Source organism: Canis lupus, chromosome 3 (genome assembly GCF_003254725.2).
Source record: "Canis lupus dingo isolate Sandy chromosome 3, ASM325472v2, whole genome shotgun sequence".
Lineage (NCBI taxonomy): Eukaryota > Metazoa > Chordata > Mammalia > Carnivora > Canidae > Canis > Canis lupus.
The window spans coordinates 56763343-56789616 of NC_064245.1; the positions used below are offsets into that span (position 1 = coordinate 56763343).

Below are 26274 nucleotides of genomic sequence, written 5' to 3' on the forward strand. Positions count from 1 at the left end.
CTGTAAAACATGAGAACCTCACGTAGACACCCTTCTCACACCTTCTGGTTTTCGATGGTTTATGCTGTGGTGTTTAGTACTTTCTGGTGGTTTCCCTCATATGTAATGTTAAATAAACCTCTTGCTTTTTATTTTTAAAGATTTTATTTATTCATGAGAGAGAGAGAGGCAGGCAGAGACACAGGTGGAGGGAGAAGCAGGCTCCATGAGGGAGCCCGACGTGGGACTCGATCCCGAGTCTCCAGGATCACGACCTGGACCCAAGGCGGCGCTAAACCACTGAGCCACCGGGGCTGCCCTCTCTTGCTTTTTTAATCAAACCAACTTTAGTAGCATGTACAAACTGCGAATCAAGGTGGGCGGTTCTCTCTCCCCGATTCTTGTTAACCATGTTATGTGTAGTGGTCTCCTTAATAATGATGACTTTCTCTCAGCTTCTTGGGGATGCCTCCTAACTGCTAACATTCAGTAATTCTGCTAGGAAGTCTTAGTGTTTTTCCTTTTGATTTCCTTAGTGATTTTCTTTTTTTTTATTTTATTTTATTTTATTTTATTTTATTTTATTTTATTTTATTTATTTTATTTTATTTTATTTTATTTTTTTATTTATGAGAGACACACAGAGAGAGGCACAGACACAGGCAGAGGGAGAAGCAGGCTCCATGCAGGGAGCCCGACATGGGACTCCATCCCAGGTCTCCAGGATCACACCCCGGGTGGAAGGCAGGCACCAAACCACTGAACCACCCAGGGATCCCTCCTTAGTGATTTTCCTTTTCTTCTTTTCTTTCTTTCTTTCTTTTTTTTTAATTCTCATTTTAAAAAGGTGTGTTATTTTCCATTGCAGATTCAGGGAATTTTTTGTCTTCTCATTCTAGAAATATTTACCTTTTACTTTTGTGTTTTGTACATAGTCCAGTTCGTGATCCTGGGGACCCGGGATCGAGTCCCACAAGGGAGCCTGCTTCTCCCTCTGCCTGTGTCTCTGCCTCCCTCTCTCTCTCTCTGTGTCTCTCATGAATAAATAAATAAAATCTTAAAAAAAAAAAAAAAAGCAAGAGGTTTATTTAACATTACATATGAGGGAAACCACCAGAAAGTACTAAACACCAGAGCATAACCATCGGAAACCAGAAGGCATGAGGAGGAGAGAAGGGTGTCTACGTGAGGTTCTCGTGTTTCACAGCCAATAGTCAAAACACCAAAGTAAAAGGTAAATATTTGTGGGGTTTTGTACCCATTTTTTTTCTTAGTTCTGAAATGAAGGAGCTTTTTATTAAAATTCAAGGTCTTTTTTTAAAAAAAAAGATTTATTTATTTATTCATGAGAGGCACAGACTGAGAGAGACAGAGACATAGGCAGAGGGAGAAGCAGGCTCCTCGCAGGGAGCCCGATGTGGGACTTGATCCCAGACGCTGGGATCATGACCCGAGCCGAAGGCAGGCGCCCAACCGCTGAGCCACCCAGGCATCCCTAAAATTCAAGGTCTTATTAAATTATAGGAACCCAAGAAGTCCAAATGGAAAATCTCCCCCTTGGGTTATATTTTGTCCCCCAGAATAGAATATTACTCGTATTTTTAAGTATATTCTTTTGTCTTTTTTAAAAAAAAGATTTTTTAAAAAGAGAGACACACATAGAGAGAGAGGCAGAGACACAGGTAGAGGGAGAAGCAGGCTCCACGCAGGGAGCCCAACGTGGGACTCAATCCCAGGACTCCAGGATCAGGCCCTGGGCTGAAGGCAGATGCTCAACCGCTGAGCCACCCAGGTGCCCCTATTCTTTTGTCTCTCGTTGTTCTGTGATGGCAGACCGGATGGTTGCCACATCACTGTATTGCCTCTCTCAGTCATGCTTATTAGACAGCTTTTCCCAGACCTTGGCCTAGAGCATCTATGTTAGGTAATTTCTGACTCTCCTCTCCCCTTACATGAGCGTTGCTTGTTTCACTGGAGCCGGGATCCACGGGCTGGGGGTTGCTGTCTGTCAGCTCCTCCAGCTCCTCCGTAGCTGAGCAGGACAGGCAGGGGCCCAGGCAGGGCTGCGTGCCATCTGGCGTGACAGGTAGGCTTTGTGCTCCCATGGTCTCTACCAAGTGTCCTGGACTAGACGGCTCCTCCTCACCTCCTCCTAGTAGCGGGAAGGGGTGACCACCATCCTGGGAAGGTGGCTTGTCACCTCTTTGGAGAATTTCTCAAAGTAGCTGTAGACCTTGGACCATCGGCTCCTCTCGGGAGAGGGTCGGGCTGGGGTGTATCTGTCTCACTCCTCTATAAAACCATGTCCTCTCCTGCGCCCTGCAGAGTGTGGAATGCTGCTGTCAGCCGGGGCAGGACTAGAGCACAGGGAAGGAGGTGCTTGCCACCGGCACACAATGCACAGGGGTCCCAAAGTGCAGCAACCAACGTCAGTAATAGTTAATACTGTACTTAAAATAATCAAGTTAAGGGGCAGCCCTGGTGGCTCAGTGGTTTAGCGCTGCCTTCAGCCCGGGCTTGGTCCTGGAGACCTGGGATCAAGTCCCACGTTGGGCTCCCTGCATGGAGCTTGCGTCTCCCTCTGCTTCTCTCTCTCTCTCTGTATCTCTCATGAATAAATAAATAAATTTTTTTAAAAATCAAGTTAATGTTTAAAAAAGCCTGATGACAGTTGACAGCATTAGGCAAAATTGGACAGGGCAGAGGTGAGGGTGAACGGTAGGCCACACTAGACAAGCAGACCGGTTAGCACTTCCTCTGTTTTACAAGTTCCCGGGTTCTTGCTTCCAGAGTCAGAACTGAAATCCTTATTTTTACTAAGATAATCTGACAGCGATGTTAAGAGATCTCTATAAGAGGAAGAAATTTCATCTGCCAGGGCGCCACTCGAGCTCTCAAAGCTCTTGTCATTTGGCCATGTGTGCTTCAGAGCGTGACCTCTGTACTTTCTGGTAACACAGTTGCCGTCCTGGCAGAAAGACAACTCCCTCTTCAGCTTTTCCCACTTAGCTTTACGTTGTATAAACTTTTCACACTGCCATGCAGACTTCACATTTGACATTTGGCAGCTCTGTGACATTCCCATGATTTGCTGTGCTTTAATCTCACTTTCTAGACTGATGTCGTGGGGAAAGGTGGGCCAGAGCACAGTGCGAAACATGCTCCGTTACACGCCTCACCTTCCTAGCCACGCATCGCCCTCTGGGAGCATCTGCTTCAGCCCAAGAACACCCTGCCCACACCAGTGACCTCACCCTGCCCCCCCACCCCACCCCACGGTCATAGCCATACACACCAGAGCTGGGCCCTTGAGACCAGCTCTGCACGGCAGGTCCTCAGCTAGAGACAATAATCTGGTGGAGTCACTGAGAGCAGAGCAACTCGAGGGAAGGTTTCAGAACCTCACTTGGTGAAGTTTCTAGATTTGCCCGGAGTGTCTCACTCCCTGGGTCTCAATTGTTTAGGTTGACCCAGGATTCTGAGAGCTCTGGATTCTTATAATAAACTTTCCACCAGACCTGCTTTGCAAAGGTTTCTGCCACAGGTCTAGCTGCCCTCCACCCCCACCCCCGACCCCCGTCTGACTTTTCTGATTCTCTGATTACGCATTTCAAGAGAGGTTACATCCAAGCACAGATGTAAAGCCCCCCAGCACTGGGCTGGATTATTACTCCCGTGTCTCTTTCAAAACTGTTGAATATTTGAGTTCTTTCTAGTTACTCACAATCATAAATTAAAATTAGTTTTTTTGGGGCAGCCCTGGTGGCCCAGCGGTTTAGCGCCACCTTCACCCCAGGGTGTGATCCTGGAGACCCCGGATCAAGTCCCACATTAGGCTCCCTGCATGGAGCCTGCTTCTCCCTCTGCCTGTGTCTCTGCCTCTCTCTCTCTCTCTCTCATGAATAAATAAATAAAAAATCTTAGAAAAAAAAAGAAATTATTTTTTTGCCTCCCTTAAGATGAGTCCTTTAGTATTTGCTTCAAGATTACTGGAACAAATGACATGTTCATTCTATGTGTTGTCACATTATTTCCAAAAGGATTTTATCCATTTGCTCTGTCACCAGTAATAGCTGAGCAGACCCATCACTTCTGCCATCACTGACTAGACAGGGGCTTATTTTTAATCCATTAATGTATTTATTTGTTCAGAAGAACACTTACTGATCACTTCCATGCCAGCCATAGTTCAATAGATATAAAACAGCAATTTATTGTAATTTGCATGCCTTTGGTTATTAGGGAGTTTTCGTGTTCTCTACTTACTGAAAGCCCCTTCCTCTTGTGAAAATTTGTTTTTTCATCTCCTAATCTCTCTGTGGATTCTGTTAAACAAAAATTGTGTGCTGGACAAGGACACTTTGTTAGAGATGGTGAGGAAGACAATTCAAGACGGTCACAGCTGGAGCAGAGGCATGTCCCCAACCGTGAACACAGCAGAGACACTGGGGGTTTCCTGCCCAAGGCTGAGTGAGGGGTCAGTGGTCAGTGGGTGCTTGGAGAAGACTTGATGGGAGGCTGGCGTTCTTGCTGAACCAGCAGCATAGGATTCTGACCACCGGCAGCCCAGGACTTAGGTGTTAAGGGTCAGGGGGCCTGGGGCTGACCTAGCAGGATCCTCCACCAGAACTGGGCTCAGCAGGGCCAGGTGGGGAGCCTGACTTGACCTTAGCCAGGGACAGCAGTCTGGCAGCTCTGAGGTTGGCAGTATGTGTGCCCTTTGTTGAATACAGAAATGACCCTTTGGGTGTGAAATCTGGTTCAGAAGTGTTGTCCTGGGCAGCCCTGGTGGTGCAGCGGTTTAGCGCCGCCTGCAGCCCGGGGTGTGATCCTGGAGACCCAGGATCGAGTCCCGCATCGGGCTCCCTGCATGGAGCCTGCTTCTCTCTCTGCCTGTGTCTCTGCCTCTCTTTCGCTCTTTCTGAATAAATAAATAAATCTTAAAAAAAAAAAAAGAAGTGTTGTCCTTGGGGGCCCCGAGGTGCCCCTTCACTGGGTTGGGTAAGGCCAGGCCGGCGCCGAGGGGCCTCTGCAGGTGGGCCGGGATCGGGCTCTTCACCGGGGTACTGGGGATGCAGTTCTGAAAGGAGAAGCCCCAAAGAGGATGGTAGCTGAAATGGGGCTGGGGGCAGAAGAGGAGGAGGAGGATGGCTGGGACTTGAGAACCTCCACACCTTCCTGTTCCCCACCCCCCCAGAGCCTGGCACCTGCCCTGCCTGGGAGGCAGCTGAGGGAGACGGGGTCTTGCCAGTCGTGGCAGGGCCGGGGAGGGCACTGCCTCCTTCACAGGACCCCGTCGGTGAGCTAGGACTGTGCCTTCTCTCCACCGTCCAGTCCTGGGGGCCAGGGGCACCACCCGGCAGCCCCATGGCCAGCCCCCCTAGAGCTGTCCGGGTCTTCCATCTAGAAAGTGTGGCTAGCAGTGAGGGGGTGTCCACTAGGGGGCAGCAGAGACCGGCCTCCGCCCTGCTGCCCGCTGCCCCTCCCGGGGTGGGAGTTGGTGAGCAGCTGTTCCAATAAACAGGTCACTGTGGACCCCTTGCACGTCTGAACACACCTCTTCCTCCGACTTCCTCTTTGGAAACTAAAGGACTCTCGGATCCCGTGTGTCGTTCACAGGCTCTAAGGTACTTCATCCTCACAGTGACCCGAGGCAGGGATGCTGTGTTATCCCCCCGGTTTACACTCAAGGAAACCAAGACACGGAGAAGCAGAGTGTTTGCCCCAGGGTCACAGCACTAGGGCTCGACCAAGGCAGGATTCGAACCCAGGCATCAGGCTCTGCTGGGGAGGAGGGCTGCCCCCACCTGTGCATGCAGCAGTGGGCGCCCTCACTCACTGGGTCCGCACTGAGCACCAGCAGGCTCCTAGAACTGTGCAGGCGACAGTCAGAAGAGTACCTCTCTCGGCCGAGACAGATCTCGGTGAAAGATGCTCTGAGTCGTGCGCTATCTTCTGAGAACCCACTGTGCGCAGGCCGTTTGCACACTGGATTGTGCTCGATCCCCAGAGCCACAGGTTTGCATGGGCCCATTAGAGCACAGGTCTGCAGGTGGACCACCCACCCCTGCATTTCCAGAGCTGCATCCTCGTGAGCACGCTGGGTAAGCACCTGGCCCCGGCCCACGGGTGCTGGAAGCTCCCACCTCCTGGGAGCATCGTGAGGATTAAGGGAGCAAATCCACATGAAGCACTCAGCTTCTGAATGTACTAACCATTCCCATGTGTGGGGTTTGCTCTGGAGATGAGTGAAGGGACTCATGGGGGTTGACCCAGTCATCCAAGTCACAGCTAGTAGGAGGCAGATGGAGTCCCACCCAGGCTTGCCCCGCAGGCTGTGCTCCCCTCACAGTAGCACAGTGCCCTAAGGGGTGGCAGAGATAGTCCTGGAAGGAGACCACCATCTGCCCAGCGCATGGCATGCAGGAGCACGGTGGTCTGCATGCTCAGGGAGGAGCACCACCCCTCCTCCCTCCTCGGTGTGGCACTCCCAGATCCTTGATGGCCAGGAGTCTGCACTCAGGCAGGAGCTTCACCCTGAAAAAGGCTAAGACCAGAGCCAGAGCTGCCCAAGTCCCAGGTGGACCACAGGCTGACGCACCATTTGCAGGACAAGGGGATTTCCAAGTGGGCCAATTTCAGGTCCCACTGAGTGTCACAAGTCTGAAACCCTGGGGCCTTGCCCACTTGGTCTGGCATCTGGGGACACCTGAGCTGCAGCTGAGGCCACTTGGCAAACCCCACAGGGCTTATCGACCTGACCCATGCCTATGGGCACACAGTGTCCAGCCCTGGATGGGCCAGAGCAGCCCAGCTTGCAGGATGTTCAGACCTAAAGCACAGTGCCTGGCAAACCCAGGGCAATTATCTTTCCTCCAGAGATGTCTGCCCACGTTTCCAAGGTGAAGTGCCCACAGGTCCGGATCCCAGAGCATTCCCGGCAAGGAGGGCTGCTGTCCAGAATGTCAGGAATTCCTGGGGACATCTGGTCTGCTTTGCATCTGCTCTTCCCGGCGGCCAGCCGGCATTCTTCCTCCGGGCAGTGAGGCTTCTCTGCCTGCGCCCTTGGACACATGGGGGCTTCTTTGATCCTGGCCTCTTGCCTCAGCCCAGGCCGGATGACCTTGAGTGCCATATTTGATGTCCCTCGATCTCACCTCTTCTGTCAACAGGGGTGAGGAGTTCTGTTGGGCCTGGGAGTTATATACCAGGATCTGGAAGAAACAAGCCAACAGGGACTCCTCTCCAGCACAGAGCGGGTCCCTAAGCCCCTAGGATGGAAGGAACCTTCCTTACAGACTCCCTGAGGCCTTTGCTCCTTCATTAGAGCCCCTTGGGGTTAAGTGGGGTGTTGTCTGCCTTTGGGCACCTACTTCTAATTTTAAATCAGTGTATGTCATGGGCCAGAATGTATCTTCCCCTCTGCACCACAGCCGGACCAGACTAGCGTTCCCCAAAGAAATTTAAACAAGGGACAGCCCACTAAGGAGTTTGCTGCTTCCAGCTAGTTCTTTAGGCTTTTGAGATGCAGAACCAGGAGGGAGGAAGAAGGTGAGGGTGGAAATGGTGCAAAGGCCCAGGGGCATGAGCGGGCGGGGCCATGGTGGATTTGGAGGGAGGTGGCCCTGGTGGGAGAGCTGGAGGGAGTGTGTGTGTGTGTGTGTGTGTGTGTGTGTGTGCGCAAGCGCGCGTGAACAAGTCAAATGTGGGGAATGCTGGTCACTTGAGCTCTAAGGTCGTTTAACCTGTAATGTTCTGCACTTCCAGAACCCACAGGGACTCTGCAGCCAAGTCAGCCAGCAAGTGGGGAGTCGTCACAAACCCCTTGGAAACAAAATCTGAGTGAGAACCAGTAACGCACCAAACCAGACCATAAGATATTCAGTCGTTTCCATGTAGCTGAACATTGAGCTGCTTTGACCCCGTGGAATGAGTACCAAGAATCCCATAATGAACAGCTTTACCCCCAAGCTCTGTTTGCTTAGGCCAAATTCCCCGTAAATAATTACTAGGTCATGGAAAAGGACCGTTTTTAAGGCTCTGGACTCGTAATGTTAAATACTCTCTAAACCAGTTACTTCTAACTTTCGGAGGCATTTCATCCCAGAACTGTCGCAAAGGTGCGAGCACAGAACAGCAGGAGGGGCATGACAGGTGCCGGGAGCCTGCCGCCAGCTTTGGTCGTTGTCAGTATTTCCATAGTCACCTTTAATCTGTGTTTTGGGAAAGGGAACATGGCTCAATTTACCCGCTTTCTGATTATTGACTATTAGGGTTGTTTCAGAGTTTCCGTTACTGCGTGCAACGCCACAGTGGACACCCTGTTGCCCACCCTCACGCACCCCCGTGCCGTGGCCCACTGGTCAGGATGCATTCTTGGACGCAATTCTGGAGATAAACTTTGCACGCCTTTTCAAATCACTTTTGCCTAATAGTAAATCGCTTTATAGAAAATGCGCACTGAGCATTTGATCACCGTCGATGTGTATCCATTCCTGTCCGTTAGCCTTCGGCGTGGTGGGTGACATACAGCACCTCACTGTTGTTTCAGTTGGCGTCATATAATTGAGGGTGAATTTTTAAATGTGTTTTTTCCCATTTGTATGTTTTCTTCTGTGAATGGCCCCTTCCTGTTTTTCCTCTGGTTTTGCCCTCTCCCCCTTCCCCCTTGAGCCCGCCCCACCCACTTACTTAAACTTCGTAAGAGCACCTGGTATATGAAGGATCAGTACAGTCCAGCAGGAGGCCCCAGGATGGATCATTTCATGGAGGAGCCATTTGTACGCCCTGAGAGTAAAGTTCAGGCTGCAGCAAGGCGTAGGGCAGTAGCCCTGGGCCCCCACCCAGGGGAAGCAATCACCACTCCGAGGCCTGGGGATGCTGGGAGGTTGGGCAGTTATGGGGCCCCAGGCAGGTGCCCAGCACATCCACAGATACTAACTTCTTATCCGGGAGATCCATTTTAAGCTCATTTCCTCAGTTGGTTTGTCTTCCATACTATTTAGGATCTTAAATTTTAATGATTCCACGTAGTCCTATCAACCAACCTTGGCGACTTTGCCCTGGGTGTACCGCTCAGGAGCGCACTCCCCATCCCCTGATTACTTATCATCCAACTAGATGTAGTGTTTCCCCTCTTGGCTGGGAAGGAGAAGCAATCACCATAAAGGACATAAACCAGCAAATCCTCGCATTAGCAGCTTCTTCTTGCTCCCAGAGAAGACGTGGTACTTTCTGGGGGAGTCCAGTCTGTACCCTCATCCTGTCTACTCCGCGGGAGTGGTTTCCTTGAGGAGCTGGGGCTGAGGGCACAGTCCGGAGAGAGATGGATTTTTTCCTCGTGGCTGCCTTCAAAGCACTCTGCAGACTCAGCCTCCTGCTGGGGACGCCCTAGAGTCAGCTGGTCCCAGTCTGGGAGCACCACCAGGGATGAGCTGGAGCCAGCTAGGACCAGCCTGGGAGCACTACTGGGCATGAGCTGGAGCCAGCTAGTCCCAGCCTGGGAACACCACCAGGGATGAGCTGGAGCCAGCAAGTATCAGCCTGGGAGCACCCCCAGGCATGAGCTGGAGCCAGCTACTACCAGCCTGGGAGCACCAGCACTCCCACTGATGGGAATCTTGGGGTCTGCAGCTTGGCACTGGCCCTGTCGGGACATTGGCTTCAGCACAGGCTACAGGCCAGGGTTTCCTCCTCCTGCCCCCACAGCCCGTGCACCTGCACACCACTGCTCTCCGTGGCCTCAGCCTTATCTCTGAGCCCCTGCAGGGGGGAACCAGGGCATGCAGGGGGGCACGGGCTCTCCCTCGTCTCTTCTCACTCTGCACCCCTGGCTCTCCCATGCCTGCTGGCTCCTACAGGGTGGGGCACAGAGCTGGGGGCTGCTGGAGGAGGGGCAGCAGGCCTTCCTAGTCTCTGATCGCAGATGTCCTCAGGTGCCCTCTGTTATGGCACATGGCCCAGTGTTGGTTCTTTGGCTTAGCATGTGTTCTGGATTCCTCCCTGATACTGTTCTACCTATTTGATCTGAGCTATACCTTTTCCAGTTGAATACTGGTAAAACCACTTTCTCCCTCAGCTTCTGCCTCTGGAGGCGACTCACGGCCCCTTCCCATCAGGACCCCACTGTGGAGGCGGCAGCCGTGTGGGTAGGGTCCCTTCAGGCTAACTCACGCAGGGGGTGAGCGCCACGGCATGTGCATGGCTCATGAGAAACCCCACGCATCCTTGCCCACTCCAGAGGTAGAGGTGCGTCTACCCAGAGGCTGCCCTCTGTTCTCCTGAGACCTGCACGTTTGCTGTGTCCTCCTTCAGTCACTCCCAGATGAGCAGAGCGACATCTTCAGCTTGTGCCCACCTGAACGACAAGGAGACAGGACAGTGCTCCGGAGGACGCTGGTCCCCACATGGGCAGCAGCCAGGTGGCCTGTTAGTATGGGGCTCGGCAAGGTGCCGCTGAGAAGGGCAATGTTAATCCTGTCTTCCTGCACACACATCCGTCTCCCCCAGAGGCCCCCCTCAGTGGGCTTGGGGGATGCACCCCTCGAATGAGGGGAAACCCTCTATCCTTGGAATCTTCATCAGGGCCGCCCATCCCAGGCAGTCTCTGGCCTTCTGCTCCCTAGTCTGGAGGTGGGTAAGGGGGCCTGAACAGCTCTCTCCAGGAGTCCTTCAGTGACAACTCAGGCAGCCCTCGCTCAGAATGTGGGTAACTGTTACTGGTTGCCCCCAACAAGCCCCTCTGCACAGACAGGTCCTTATAAGAGGCACCTGCACTTACAACTCCATCACATTCCCATGACCACAGTCATGGGCTCTGTGGGTTCATTATGCTGCTTGGGGGGGGGGTCCCCACAGGAAATCGTCCTTGCCTGATGGAGCACCCAGATGAGAGTTTGGATAAAAAAAGAAATGCTTAGCCCAATTCTCTTTTTTTTTTTTTTTTTTTTATTTTAATCGGTGGGAGGTGGTAATAACCATGCTATGGATAAGGCAAGGAGCATCCTGATGTCCCAGAGGCGGCAGCCAGGCCAGGAATGTACTTAGGGCCCGTGCCTCAGGGGAGGGGAGGCAGGTGAATGTGGCAACGATGATTAACTTTCTACTTTAGGTTGTTGCTTTGCCATATTCCTGAGCCTTCAGCAAAACCTTGCCATGAGTTGACTTTCCTGTGTAGTTTGGGGCGATCCAGAAGGAAAGAAGCCGTGTTTCCCACTGAGGTCACCGTGTAGTGGTGAAAGGGGACAACTCTGTGAGGTGAGACAAGGGAGACCCCAAGTGGAGGCCAGCCGTGCATGGAAGCAGCTGAGGCTCACGAGTGTGCATGTGTGTGTGTGTGCACGTGTGTGTTGTGGGCATGTGAAGTGCATACGTGAGCAGGCTCGGCAGTGAGGAGGGGCGCTGATTTTCTCCCCATTGCAGGAGTCTACACAGACCCATTCACTAAGAGAAGAGGTGATGCCCAGACAACTGGAGGCACCCAAGCAGTCAACGTTTGTTGTGTAGTGGTCAGCAAATTATTTGATTTCATGCCCTTGGAGGGATCTGAAGGCCTTTGATTTTTAGCAAGGGAAACAAGTGCTACCACAGGCACCCCTTGTCGATGGTGCTTCGAAGATACTGTGTATTTTTTAGAAACGCTGCATTGAGCGGTCTGCTGGCGCCAGCTTTCCAGCTTTTGCTAGAGTAATTCTTGCCATCCCTCAGACTTGCTCATCATCATTATATGTGTCGCAGCAATCCGTGATCAGTCATGATCACTCCCTGAAAGCTCAGAGGATGGCTCGCATTCTTAGCAATATGGTATTTTATTTTATTATTATTATTTTTTTAATATTTAATTTTTATTTATTTATGATAGTCACAGAGCGAGAGAGAGAGAGAGAGGCAGAGACACAGGCAGAGGGAGAAGCAGGCTCCATGCACCGGGAGCCTGATGTGGGATTCGATCCCGGGTCTCCAGGATCGCGCCCTGGGCCAAAGGCAGGCGCCAAACCGCCGCGCCTCCCAGGGATCCCGCAATATGGTATTTTAAAATTAAGATGTGTACATTGGCTTCTTTGGACATAAGGCTATTGCCTATTGACAGACTACAGTGTGGTGTGACCGTAACGTTTCTATGTGCCGGAAATCCAAATTTCACTTGATTTGCTTTATGGCGACACTCTCTGTGGTGTGTGGTCTGGAGCCGAGGTGTGCAGGCGGATTTGCCCCCTCCCCCAGGAGAGAGGGGTCCACCCCCGCCTCACTTCCCACTCCTTCCTCCGCCCCTGGGGGAGGGGAGCTCCGAGTGGGGTCAGAGGGCAGCTGGGCCTGCTTATGCCTTCATGCAACACTCAGTGCAGCATTTACAGAGCATGACTCTGCCCGCTGTGGGAAGTGGTCCTGCCCGGAGGATGGCAGGGTGTGTGCTGTGATGGTGCTGGGCCCTGGGTCCCCAGGAAGGAAGGAGGGAGAAAGAGGGAAGGATGTGCCCAGTACAGGGAAAGGTCACACATCACACTGCAGAGGCACTAAGTGCCTTGGGTAAGTGATAAGTGAGGAGACTTCTGTGTGCGGGTGGTGGGGGACAGTCTGGGGACAAGGAAGCAGTGGGGGTGAAGAGGCCGAGGTCCAGGTTGCCTGGCGGCCCAGCCAAGTCTGTCCCGTGGACATGGGGACAGAATTCCCGAATCGTGCTTCCGACTCCACGCCATTGCATTTTAAGCAGATGATCTGACCTCTGACCTCTCAAGGCCACTGCATGGTATCTCTGAGTGGACACCTGTGTCCTACCCCCATGTGTGAAGGGACGAGCCCTCCATCACTTCCTGCCATGTCTCCCCTGTGTTTGCTTCCGTGCCCCGCGAGCCCTGTTCCCATCGGGAGCATTCTTTCTTCCTGCCCGTGTTCAAGCCTGGCTCCTGGCACGCAGGGGCTTGGGCCGCTCACTCTACACCTGACTCCTGGACAGGGACTTCCCTGTGGGCATCAGTGAAGGAGCAAATGTGGGTCCCCGGATCCCTGCCTGTCTCTGCGCGGCCCATCTGCTGCCCCCTCTGCTCCTTGTGGCCCAGCCCGGTGCCCTCACCCTCCCCAGGCGCCGTTTCTGTGTCACTGAACCACACCCCGTGTACTGTTTTAAGCAGGGAGACTGCTGGCAGCAAGGTCACCAGGGACCACCCCCACCCCCCATCAGCAAACCCGGTGGTTCCCAAAGCCTGCGCATCTGGCCCACCCCGTCCCGGCCTCCCCCTCATGCTGACCCCCGATCTGTGCCCTGCCGTCCTCAAGCCTGCACCTCTGCTAACTTTCCCTCTGCCCAGGCGGGAGGCCGGTCCCTCGTTGGCCCCTAACTCCCGGGCTGCCTTCAGCCTTGGTCCGCTCACTGGGCCCTGGACACTCCTGGTGAGGATGGTTCCCTGCCCTCAGGCCCTGGCCCGCCGCTCCTTGCTGTGGGACTGTGTGCTCCCTGTGTGCAGAGCACGTGCTCAGAAACACTGTTTGCACGAGTGTACAGATGTGATCTCCTCCACGTGGAGCTCCTTGAGGGCGGGCGGCGTGTATCTGCCACAGCCGCTAACGTAGGAGGTCCAAGCTGGCCTGCCGGACCGGAGTATTGACAGCTCAGAACCACAATGTGGTGCCAGCCCCTCGGGTGCACAAGCGCACAGTCACATGCACGCACGCATTCGCACGCACACACATTCACAGACATGCACAGGCACATTAACACACACATTCACAGGCGCACAAATTCACATGCACACATGCACACACATTAGGGTCAGAAACGTAAAACGTCCAGTAGGAGCCCCGAGAGCTCTCCCCAAACCCCCAGAAGGCCCTTTCATGACAATGGAAATGTTGTACATCTGCGCCATCCGCTATGGCAGCCGCCAGCCACCAGGGCTGCCGAGCACTTCATGCCTGGCTAGTGCCACCTAGGAACTGAATTTTTAATCCTAATTAATTTTAATTAAACTTAGGTAGCTGCGTGTGGCTGGCGGCTGCCTACCGGGTGGCGCTGCTCTAGAACACTCCCTGGTCACCCCATTTCAGGCTCTACATCTCACCTCCTCCTCCCACACCCCGTGAACTCCTCCCAGCACAGCTGAGGGGCCCGCTCGAGGCTGGGTCTGCACCATCCTGTCTGGCAACTTGGTTCGGACCTATCTCTCCACCTCCATGCTGGCCTCAGACATCGTGTTTGGCCTCTGAAAGGAAGAGATAGTCCTGCTTCTACCCAAGACCCTGTTGGCTCCTCCTGGCTTCCCCAGGGGGGATGGTGCTGCCCTGATGGGTTGCTGGCGGCTGGGGAGCATGCAGGACAGGGCACATCCTGGGCACGGCATGGCCAGTCACGTGAATGAATGACATCTTCTTGCTGGGGACCAGCTGCCCCAGCTCTTATGAGCACCCCTGTGGGGCAGGGCAAGGTAGGGCTTTGGCATATAATAATTCTTGGAAGTGAGAGAGGCGCTCAGGCGGATTCCATCAATCCTGTTTTCCTTACATACCTTGCTTAAAATGAGGGCCGCGTTAAAGGAAAATAAAACAGGCAGGCAGGAGAATGAGATCCTTTGTATGTTTACTATGGTACAGCAAGATTTTCCAAACCAGAGTCAGCGTCCTCTGCTGCCCGCAGGAGGCTCTGGGTACACTCCCCACACGCGACACTTAGGACAATTCTTCATTTCTCTGACAATAACTTCTCCAAGTGCATATATAATAAATAAATAGAAAATACATCTTTGCTCGTGGTGGCACCTATAAGAAACGTTTACATACAAAACACACTATACATCAAATTTTCCGAAAAAGGACCCGCTATTTCGGCAACAGGAAAGAGACAAGCATTTCATAGGAGTGTCGTTGACCCTAGAGAAGTGTCGTTTCCCTAACTCATGTTAACACTGATGGACAGAAAGAACCATAGGAGCAATTTTCCAAACAACAAGACAATCTGCGCCACCAAGAACACGGGTGGCCACCGGCCAGGGTGGCGGAGAGAAAGTGAACATGCAGATCCTGTGCTGCTAGACACATGTACAACTCTGAGGATTTTCAGATAGATCATTTTTTTAAATTAACTGAACCAAAGACAGTCCACATTCCTGGCCACCCGAAGTGATCACATCCTAAGTGGTTCACAGTGTGAGACCCTTTGCATTGACAGAGTCTGAAAGCCCAACAGAACCGCAGGCGAGAACATGAGGTCAGCTCGGCTCCCCTCAGTGTGGCCACGCAGCTGCCCGCGAGAGGTCTGCCCGCGAGAGGGCCTGGGCAGCTGCTGCGCCCCCCACCCACCACCTCCTAGCCGCTGGGAGACCCGTGAAGTGTTGGCTCACCCTGTGGAGGGGACCTCTTGCCCAAGTGTCATGGGCGCAGCTGGGCACAGGGAGCCAAACTCTTTGAAGAAAGAGTTTGTGGTTGGTGCAGGAGAGGGGAAAACACAGCTCATTGTGCCCCCAGGTGACCCGGGGACCTCCACTGAGAGCTGGAGCTTTCTTCCTCCCCCAAGCTCTGTGAGCTCCCTGCAGGGTGGGTGAAGCAGAGGCGGGGTGGAAGCAGTAGCTGGAGGGCCGCCCCCCCGCCCCCACCCCAGCAGCTGCACAGGGTCACTGGCAGCAAAGCGATCAGCCCCGCGCTGTCCCCTGGGCCAGCTCCAGTGGAAGGGCCAAGGCTGCTGCGCCCTCGTGGGACAGCAGGTGTTTGAGCAGGAGGGCGCCCGTGTGCACAGAAGGCCAGGAGAGAAACAGTCATAAGCCAGTTGTATCTATTATCAGGGTTTCCCTTCCAGGAAGCCTGTCCCCTGGAGATTGCTGGACACCCTGGGGCCTGTTGTCGAGGCGATGTGGGGTGGCAGCAGGTGTTGGGTGTGCGGCTGCCGGCCCGGCCTGGCCCTGTGGTTCTTCCCCAGGTCAGGGTCTCATGGGCCCCATCCATGATATGAGGATTTGGGACTAGGTCATCATTCAGGTTCTTTCCAACCCCGAAACCCCATGCTCCCTGAGGGCTGAGCCTGTTCCCGGGTCTCTGGAGGAGGAACACAGGAGGCCCCAATTAGGAGCTCACTTCTCTCCACTTGGCTCCACCTCCTCCTGGCTGGGGACTGGAGTGCTGGGCGCTGTGGGCCCTGCCCTCCCGTCCCCTGCACACGCGGCTGTGATGAGCAGGCCAGGAAGCAGCAGGCAGAGGGTGACCTTGCAGTCTCGGGCTTCGGCAGATGGGGGCAGGAAGGGCTGCCCGCTGAACTACCCTGCCCACCAAGATGCCCTGCCCTCCACCCCTGCAGGTCCGTTCCTCCTCCTGCGTGGAGCTTCAGGACCCACCCAAGCTTTCGGGATCCTTCCCTCCAGGGGACCGGCTCTGTCTTCGTCTTCCCCCCTTCACATTCTCTACCTGGCATCGGAGAGCGCGTATACCTGACCACCCGTCCCGGCACCCTGCAGGCCCCTGACGCCAGGCCTTGCTTCCCACCTGCGCCCCGCCTGCCCCGGGGCACCTGGCGTCAGAGGCCTGGCCAGAAAGAACCTCCCCATCTACTGCTGGGTTCCATGTGCCGTACGAAAAGCCATAGATTTCTGGAATCTCACAATGGATAGAGTCTCTAGAAGTCACCTAGTTCTACCCCCGATCCGGGACCTGAAGTCTCCTTGAAAGGTGGAACCCCTCCAGAGGCAGGGCTCGCCTGTTCCCCAAAGGGAGCCCGTCCTGCCTTGGCAAGCTCTGTCCACCCACCAGCTCCAAACCCCATGAACATCGGTGCTCGCTTACAGGAGCAAAGATTTCCTGAAGACATCTCTCTTTTTCTGTATCCACCACCCTCAGGTATGTGCTGGGGAGCACAAGGATCTGCAAAAGGCCGGATCGGGGCTCCTGCCAGAGCAGACCCTGTTGCCAGCACAGCTCAGGTCTCCTCGTATGTCCCCCACATCCCCCATGGAAGAGGCACAGATAGGCGAGAAGCACCCAAAGGCTGTAGGAAAGAGGTTTCCAGCATAGGCAGCTCCGCCCCCGGGGGCTGCAGGTAGATACTCAAGTGGGGGCGGGGGCAGGCAGCACCAGGGGTCTCTGATGTCTGTCCCAGGCTGCTGCCAGAGCCCACCGGCAGCCCACTGTGGGGTGGCACCGGGTGGCAGGCCTCCTCACAGTTGCTTCTTCCTCACCACGGGGATGGGCACCACCTGGAAGATTTTGGCCTTGTAGTCCTCGGTGTCCAGAGTCACCCAGGTGGGCCGGAAACTCCCTTTGAAGCCCACGAATGCCATTGTCTCTGGAAAGCAGTGATGGGTCTCGTGAACAGAAGTCCCGAGAGAATGGCTACACCCCATCCCATCCCCCCGCCTCCATCACCAGGGAGACGGTGACAGTGGCCCCCCCTGGGAGAGCTCTGTGCCCGATACTGATGGTACCTGATGTCATTTGCAAGGAGCACACAGGGTGTCACCTGAGCCTCAGGCCAGCAGCACCAGTGGCAGCGCTGCTTTACACGGGACACCTCTTGGGAGTGCCAGCCACCTTGGAGCCCAGCCCCCCTGCTCCTCTCTGGGTCTCCATCTGTTCAGGGTCCCCATCTGTCCTCCACAGGATGGCGCTGCTCTACAAGACCTCTCCCCAGCTCCTACATGCTGCGCCCTTAGGAGGACATCATCCAGGGGCACAGAGCGAATGGTGCCACCCCATCGGACGCCTGGACCCTCAGCCCCACGCAGTGGTCTCTATCTCGCATTCAGAGCTTAACCGTCTCCGGGGCATGGGGCTCTGTGTCCAGCCCAGCCTGGCAGGTCACACATGGGTCTCACCACCGGGAGAGCACCACTCGACTTAGGTCACTTGAGACCTAAGTTAGCTTTTGGCAATAGGGTCTTAATTGAAAAGACAGAGGCCCCCAGTGACTCCAGGACCCTGGCCCATGGGCCCCAGGAGGTGTATGTTCCCTCGCACCGCACCAGGCCCGAGGAACGGCACCAGACCTGGAGAAGACACTTCCTTCTCCTGGGGTTCTTATTTGACTCGTCTGAAGGGCCTTCCTGGCTCCTGAATTTTCTCCAAGAGCTGCCTGGAGGTAATGCCCCCTGTGATGGGCTCCTAGCTTTAGATGTTTCTCATAGTCAGGATGGCATGGCCGCCAAGACCCCTGGCTGGCTTTGGACTCGAAAAATTCGGATCCAAATTCTAATCTTGGGCGAGTTACTTAAGTGTCTAATTCCATCTGAAATGGAAATAAGACCACCGGGTGCCCTGGCCCCTCATGAATTAGAATGTGCTCAGCATGGGGCCAGGCTGCATACTGCACACGCGTGGACCATGGTGGGCATTAGTGTCTTCGGACTTGCTCACACTCCTCCCGGCCTCCCCAGGGATGCTCCCCCAATACAGCCTGCAGTGACAACAACATTTCTGGGCTGGCTGACTTCTTCCCTGTGGAGTTGGCACTGGGTTTTGTCACCAAAGTGCCGGGTGACCTTCGACAAGCCACATAGATTCTTCAGGCTTTTATTTTCTCCCAGGTACAGAGGGAAATGGGAGCCTTGCAGACTGTAGTGCACCACGCAGATACTGGGCATCCACTGGGGCGTGGAGGATGAGGCAGGGCCCTGCCAGGCAGAGTAGCGGGACCTGGTCAGGCCAAGCCACTTCTCTGCGGATACTTTTGTTAATAAAACATGGGGGGCGGCCACTTGCTGAGCAGACAGGTGAACAGCTCTAGCACATTTCTTGCAGTGCCTGTGGCCACCTCTAGAGAGGACGCTGCCGTGTAGGCCTAGCAAGCAGGTGGCATCTGGCCCGTGCATCCCAGAAGACCAACACACTTGTGCTGTGGATTCGGAGGTTTGGTGGAAACCAAGGGGTAGCAGCAACCCCCACACCAGGCATCTGGGCCCACCATTAGTGTAGACAGCTCAGTGTAGCCCCACCCCGCTCTATACCACTTACCTTTCAACCTGAGGATCTTCTCGGCACCGAGGTTCTCCAGCACTCTGGTCCACGGGCCCCGGGAGGTGTATCTTCCCTTAGACACCACCAGTACTATGGAGCTGAACCAGAGGAGGGGACGTTAGAGGCGACACCAGAGGAGGGACAGTTGGCATTGTCCACAGGCCCCACCAGGCATTCAGGCAAGGGCAGCTTATGCCCTGCACCCAGCTGCCGGCTCTTTCCCACGCTGACCAGCATCCTGAACACCCCTCCCTGCCTCCTGCCACAGCCGGTGCCCATGGCCTCTCCTGCCTATGCTCAGCTGGCTCACTGCCCATCCATGTCAGTCCCCAGAGAGGACCGAGTAGGTGTGCTCTGCAGGGCTGGGCACACGGAGGAGGGACTTCAGCTTGCATTTATTCACATGAAAGTCCTCAGCCCGTTTGGTTAGGACTGGATAGAAACGTGGCAGGAGAGAAGGCCACAACATGAGGTCACCATGTGCTCCAGGGAGGGTTGACCTCTGCAATCATGTCCCTTTCCTCTCCTCAGGCCAGACAGCACAACCACTCGGTTTGCAGATGGTGAGATTGGGGAAAGTTTAGTGAGTGTCGGGAGAGGACGTGCCCAAGGGAAACCATGCTCGAGGGTGGGGGGCAGAGGCCCAGGGCGATGGCTGCACCCAGCCTGGCAGTCCTGACTCGCAAAAGCCCAGCTCTGGAACGAGGTGGCTCTTCTCCCCTGCCTTGGTCGTGTTCAGGCCAGTGTTGGGAACACAGGCTCGTGGCAGCCGACTCAGCATGCCGGGCCAGACAGGAGGAAGCAAGAACCTCCCCCCAGGAGTAGAAGCCCTGGGGCTTCCAGTTCACATCTCAAAGGAATCCCATAACCACAGACCACAGTCCAGACATGGAAAAACGGACAGGATTCCGGAACCCACTGTCACCTCCATTTGTGTCCCATTGGGAGCACAACATTCCTCAAATGCAATGGGCTTGTTAGCTCTTACAACAGCTGGGAAGGGAGCTGGGGCTATTTAGGCTCTCGGGGAGGCTGGGGAGGAGGCCCATGGGGTGGTGGGGTAAAGCCCATTAGGAAGACGGAGTCTTACAAACACATCCTCAGCACTGGATTTGGGTTACTAGGAGGCTGTTTCGTCATTGTTCCAGCTCAGAGCAAAGGCTCAAGTCTTTCCTACTGGGGTGACCCCAAACAAAGGTCATGCCCTCCAGACAGGGATCTGGGTCAGCTCACAGGAGTGGGACACAGAGACAGCCTTCCTTATGTGTCCCAGCATCCTGATGGCACCAGAAGCTTACACTCTGTAGGTGTCCCTGTCTGCCTGGTGTGGGACTGTCCCGGCCTCTGCACCTATCAGCAGGGAGGTGGCCACTCTGACAAGGCATCCTTGATATTCTTGGGACCCCAGGGCCAGTGGCGACCAATGGATAGGATGGAAGGGGAGGGCAGGCCTGGGTGACAGTGGGTTAGGACCTGCCCTGCCCTGTTCCTTGCTCCTTTACAGGTGGTCAGAGAGGGGTCTGCGGGTCTTCCCAGTTGCTGACCCTGTGCTAGCTAACAGCAGGTTTTTGGTGAGGGTTTCTCCTGCCGAGGCGCACAGGGCTGCTGCCTGGGCCAAGAGAAGCCCTTGTTGCTGGGGGGTGGTCCCCATGCCTCTGTCCCTGTCCCAAACAGAGTGGCTCTGAGTTTTCCCTTCTTGTTCTGGGCTTCTGCAACCTGTTTCATTTCAAGAAGAGATCCTCTTCTTGCAGACCAAAAAAGGCATGAACACTACAGATCTGAAGATGAAAAATGTGCTTTCCCCAAATCAGTAAATCTGATCTTTCTGCACGAATCCACATGTGAATGTGCAACGCTAAAGAAGCTTCTGGTGGGGGAATGATGTAGACACTAAGTGTGTGTCAGCAGAACCCCGGCTCTCTGGACTCTGACGGTGTCCCGTGCATGTCCTGCCCATCGCACACCCAGTGTCAGTGAAGCACATTTGTTGTCACCCGTAAATGTTCCCTAAGCACCTATGACATGGCAGGAGCCACATAAGCAATTTACTCAGACATCCTATGGTGCCAGGTCCTGGCTCTTGGGTGAAGTCTACACCCAGTTAGAAATGCAAAGAAGTCAGAAATGCAAATCTGAGTTAGACGCGGCTCCCACATCAAGAAGCACATGCCCCGGATCTGGGGGTAGCCGTGTCCCCAGTCCTAAAGCTAGTGCTTTAGTAGAGACAGAGCTCTCTGGTTGCGTTGTAAGAGACCTCACCAGAGACGTGCATGTGTGTCAGACTGGGAAGGGGCTGGGGTTCCCAAGGATTTCTAGGAGAGGGTGAAGGAGGTCACAGGTCAGAATCCAAGCCAGCGGCTGGCAGGGAGGCGGCATCTGATTGGGGGGGCGGAGGGGCCCGCCTGGTAGGAGGCTGAGCCAGTGATGCCGGTACCGGAGGGGCTGGCGGGGCAACCGCAGAAAGGCCGGCAGGAGGGCGGGTGGGCAGGTCGGGTGACCAGGACAAAAAGGGGAGAAATGAAGGGGGTGTCAAGCAGGACACCCAGACTCCAGCAGCCATCAGCAGGGATGGCGCTGATGAACCAAACCAGAGCCAGCAGGAGGAGGCGCTGGCCCGGGAGGTTAAGATTCCGTCCTACAGGAGACATCCAGATGGCCGTGTCCAGGGAGCAGTCGGACAGGGACGTCCGGCGCTGGGGAGAGGTCTGGGCTGGAGGTACTCAAAAGCCACCAGCGTTTGGATGGAATTGAGAGCGTGGGAGGGGTGAGATCATGCTGGGAAAGTATGTCGTGGCCTAGGAAGAGGGCCAGGGCAGGCTTCCTACTTGTAAGGGGCAGACTGGCCGCCTCGGCCTGACCTACATTCAGCACGGCAGGTCCCCATGGAGACTCCCTCAGCTTCCCTATGCCGGACAGGAACGGGGAGGGGGCCTCGCTGGGGGCCTGTCGTGCCACTGGCCAGCGCTGGAAGTGGGGGCACAGACTCACTTGTCAGGGATGGCTGCCACATGCTGGAACAGCTGCCACGGGATGCCCTGCAGAATGGTGTTCCGGAAGTTGGTGTAGCTCAGCACGTGGCCTTGGCTGCCATCTATCACCACCATCTGGATGCCGTCTTCTGTGCTGGGGTACTTGTTCCCATCCACCTGCAGGCCAAGAGCAGCACAGCTGTGAGGTGGGGTCTCCTGTTTGGTGGTTCCCATGTGGCCCCGAGGACAGTGTGCCTACTCAGCTGTTCCAAGCGTAAAACCCTCTTAGATCAATTCTCCGTAGCCCTCGGAGTGGCCTGAATGATGTCCAATCGCTTAGAGACTGTGAAAGTGACCCTATGTGGACATAGGGTCTTTGCAGATGTAATTAAGGTAAAGACCTGGAGATGAGGTCATCTGGGATTGAGAGTGGACCCTAAACCCAATGATAGGTGTCCCTGTAAGACAAAGGAGGGGGTGGGGACTCCCACACCCTGGGAGAAGGGATGTCCACAAGCCAGGGGCATCAGGGACTGTGGGCGGCCAGCAGAGGCCACAGAGGCTCAGGGCAGACGCTCCCCCGGAGCCTCCAGAAGGAGCCAACCCTGCTAACTCCCCGATGTTGGACTTGTGTCCTCCAGAATGATGAGAGAAGACATTTCTGTTGTTTGGAGCCACCTGGTCTGTGGTCACTATGACAACAGCTCTAGGAGACTAAGGCCACCTTGAAGTCAGCCCCCCAGTAACTCCGCAGGGGCCAGAGTCGCTCACTTCAATGTATGCGAGGTCACTCGTGAGGTGAAAGAAGCGCTGCTTGCAACTTTCCATCTTCACCTCCAAGAAGTGGTCTTTTGTCTTCTGGAAAATAAATAAAGCCGGGTACGGTCGTTGGATTTGGGGAGCCAAGAACACGGCTCGAAGGGCGCTGCCCCCTCATCTCTTGGTACCAGTTGGAGGGCCGAGCACATGCCCAGAGAGGACCCTAGCTGGGTCCGGGCCCAGTTACAGATGAAGTCCCCCCTCCCCGGCCACTCACCAGCTGCGCACCAAGGAGCTTCTTGGGCATGGGCACATCCACGACAGCCCTCTCCGCGAACTTGGGGTAGGCGGTGGCCGAGCAGTCGCTGACGCCCGAGTTCTGTGGGATCAGAGCCTTAATCCTGATTCTCTCGCAGCCTTTCACGGAGCAGAAGGCAAACCTCTCCCTCTCGTTCTGTGCTTTCAGCTTCAGGAACAGCAGCCTGCATGCAGGGAGCGCAGCAGATTGGCTTGGCATTCGGAGCCCTCCTCTTCTTCCTCCTTCCCCAGGGGCGCATCCCGCATCCCAAGCACAATGGCCATTAGACCCACACGCCCTGTCACAGGGTCGTGTGCAGCAGAGAAATAAAGGCACTGGGATAGGGGCTCCCTGGGTGGCTCAGCGATTGAGTGCCTGCTTTTGGCCCAGGGTGTGATCCTGGAGTCCTGGGATTGAATCCCACGTCAGGCTCCCAGCATGGAGCCTGCTTCTCCCCCACCTGTGTCTCTGCCTATCTCTCTCTCTCTCTGTCTATCATAAATAAATAAATAAATCTTTAAAAATAAAAATAAAAAAAATAAAGGCACTGGGATAAAAGCTAATCACACTACCAGGGATCCTTCCGTGAGCACATGCTCTGCACCATGCTATGCATTGGCTGTAAATTCACACATTATCTCATTTAATCATCAAACAATCCTGAGCAGTAGGCACTGTTACCATCCATATGTCCCAGATGGAGAAACCATGGCTCAGAGAAGCCAAGTGACTTGCCCCGGATCACACAGGCCAGTGACACTGCCCCTGGTCAGGAACTCACCACCAGGCTTCCACGCCATGCTCTTTCTGGACCGTAATTTATTGTCGCTTATGGAAAAGGACTATGCACTGCCCAGGGGGTGCAGGGCTCAGATGATGAGCTAGCCAAGCCACCAACGTGGGGCTTCTCACCATGCAGTTCTGAAGAGAGCCTTCAGGCTGATTCCCATGTCTGCAAAGTTAGCACATCTGATGCGGGCTGTCCCTGGGCACTGACCCTCAGCTGTGTCCACACTGCCCAGTGAGCCATGATACCATGACCCCACCCCACTCCACCCCCCACACATACATTGGATGTGCAGAGGGGCCCCAAGAACCAGGGAAGCCCAATGGTTGGGGCTTCTACGCAGGAAACAAGCGTCCTGTAACGCAGCTCAAGGCCCCTGAGTGTAAACGTGAACAGCATCATCACCACCAGGCACTGACTGTAGGGACGGAGGGCAGGCACCCCGGTCTGCTCCTCCGCACCCTGTGTCCCAGGGCTTGGGAGGTCTGCTGGGCATCCACAGTCACTCACAGTCCCTCTGGGGACGTCATCAGGAGCTCTGTGCTGCAGTGGCTCCTTCATCATCAGACTCCATTCCCTCTTCACCTGTGGCCATGTCTGCCTCGCAAATGGCTTAGAATTTGTGTGCGAAGAGGGGTGCTGTCTACAGACCCCCAGTCCCAGCATAGCCCTTATGCCTCTGACTTTCAAATTCTAATTTCTCTCTAATCAAACTGATAAAAATGTGTCTCAGGCGGGCGGGGGGGGGGTGCACCTGTGAGGTATGTCCTTATCGTTGATTTTAAGACAAGAATGGAAAAATGTCTGGGACGCCTGGGTGGCTCAGTTGGTTGAGCATCTGACTTTTGGTTTCAGCTCAGGTCATGATCTGGGGGTCGTGAGATGGAGCCCCATGCTGGGCCCTGCACTCAGCATGGAGTTTGCTGGAGGTTCTCTCTCCCTCTCCCTCTGCCCCTGCTCTCACTCTCGCTCTCTCTCAAATAAATAACTAAATTTTGGGGAAAAAAAAAAAAAAAGAACGGGAAAAAGGCCGCCAAGCGACTTTCCCCTGACTCTCCAGGGTCTGGCTCTGGACGGCCTCGTCGCTTCAGAGATGTGTGGGCATTCCTGAGCTGTTACACTGACTGTCTCAGTGGGGAGGGGACCACATAGCTCCTTTATCTCCACAGCCAGACGCTCCATCCCTGTGATCGCTCCACTGAGCAGAACCTGGTTTAGCAGAAAGGTGAGGGCTTTGGGCACAGGCAGGCCTGGGTTCAACACCAGTTGTGCCCAGACTGTGCTGCGGCCCCCGGGCAGCCTGCCGCTGACCCCTCTTTCCCTTCTTCTCCCTCTAGACCAGCAACACCACCATCTGGTGTCGGATCCATTGGCTGGTGAGGATCAGAGGTAGTGCACTACGTTGTCTCCGTTCTAGGATTCACTGCTTTCACTTCTTTCCTGAAACAGGCCTATTCCCTACAACCCCCGAGCATGTTTAATGGAACGTTTACTTTATCCCCGAGCTTGGCAGCTTAGAAAATGTCATGGGTGGATGGCGCAGTCGGCCTTTGAATCGGAGCCCCTGGGAAAGCATTTATGCCAACGGCCAGTTACTAGGTGGGGGCTCAGGCCCTACTGGAAGGGTCCCAAGGCAAAGCAGGGCTGAGCTGCTTCCCTGCAGCCACGTGGGGGGCTCCTCACCCTGAGTTCTCATCCCAGTAGTAATGGCTCCTGCCCGGAAAGCTCTGCTCCACCTTGTCCATCTGTAAGGTCCGGGTGAAGATTCCTGTCTTGGATGTCTGCTTCAGCAGACGATTGTGAACGTCTGAGAGGATGGAAAAGGTGGTGCCTTGGGGGTAGCAGAGCCCCACTCGGATCCAGTCGTCCCTAAGGTCAGAAGTAGGGTCAGGTTACAAGCAAGGGCACCTGGGCCTCAGAGCGCTCAGGGCGTGCCTCGGAGAAAGACTGAGGAAACCTCCCCCAGATGGCACCTCCATTCCTGCGCCAGGGAAACACCTGCTGTTGTAACCATGGAGGTGCAAAGTGTGCGGGGCAGGGACAGGCTCACTGGGACGGTGGCCAGGCACCTCCTGGGCCTGCACTGGGTGCCCCACCCGGAGCAGAAAGACACACTCCCCCACCGGGTTGTTGTGACAGGGCCCGGGATCTGGAGAGTAGGGCTCAGCCCTCCTGGCCCGGCCCAGTCACAGGGCCTATACATCTCTGTGGGTGTCGTCTTCCATATCGGATACAGTCCGTCTCACAGGGAGACTGTGGCACGTTCACAGAAAGCACATGAGCATCTACGAGGCTCGTGGAGATGCCCTCAGTTCAGTGACTCAATCGGTCCCAGAGGCTCATTTCCTTCTGTAAAATGGTCCTAACAGTTGCCAGATACCTCTTGCTATACAATGAGGCCTTGTGAGGCCAGACCCTGAGTGAAATGTTGTCATGTCACCTCACCTGGTTGCACAGGGGTGACACTAGCCCCAGCTCCTAAACAGGGGCCCCCGTTGGAGTCAGATGTTGTGCCTGAAGTCAGCCGTGCCCAGAGCAGGGGGTCAGCCCAGGTCTCT

The 26274-nt window shown here is 54.9% G+C and overlaps 1 protein-coding gene across 2 annotated transcripts in view; it reads right to left on the minus strand.

Moving 5' to 3' along the window:
* Nucleotides 1-14531: 14531 nt before the first annotated feature.
* LOC112653385 (cell migration inducing hyaluronidase 1) overlaps nt 14532-26274 on the minus strand; it is a 138678-nt gene continuing 126935 nt past the window's right edge. For both annotated transcript variants that reach the window (XM_025437496.3, XM_025437495.3), the window contains exons 24-29: nt 25400-25585; nt 22909-23113; nt 22644-22730; nt 21892-22049; nt 18901-19001; nt 14532-17236 (exon numbers count right to left, since the gene is read on the minus strand). In XM_025437496.3, coding sequence (XP_025293281.1) covers nt 17109-17236; nt 18901-19001; nt 21892-22049; nt 22644-22730; nt 22909-23113; nt 25400-25585 — 865 coding nt within the window. In that variant the 3' untranslated portion in view covers nt 14532-17108. The remainder of the gene's footprint in view (nt 17237-18900; nt 19002-21891; nt 22050-22643; nt 22731-22908; nt 23114-25399; nt 25586-26274) is intronic.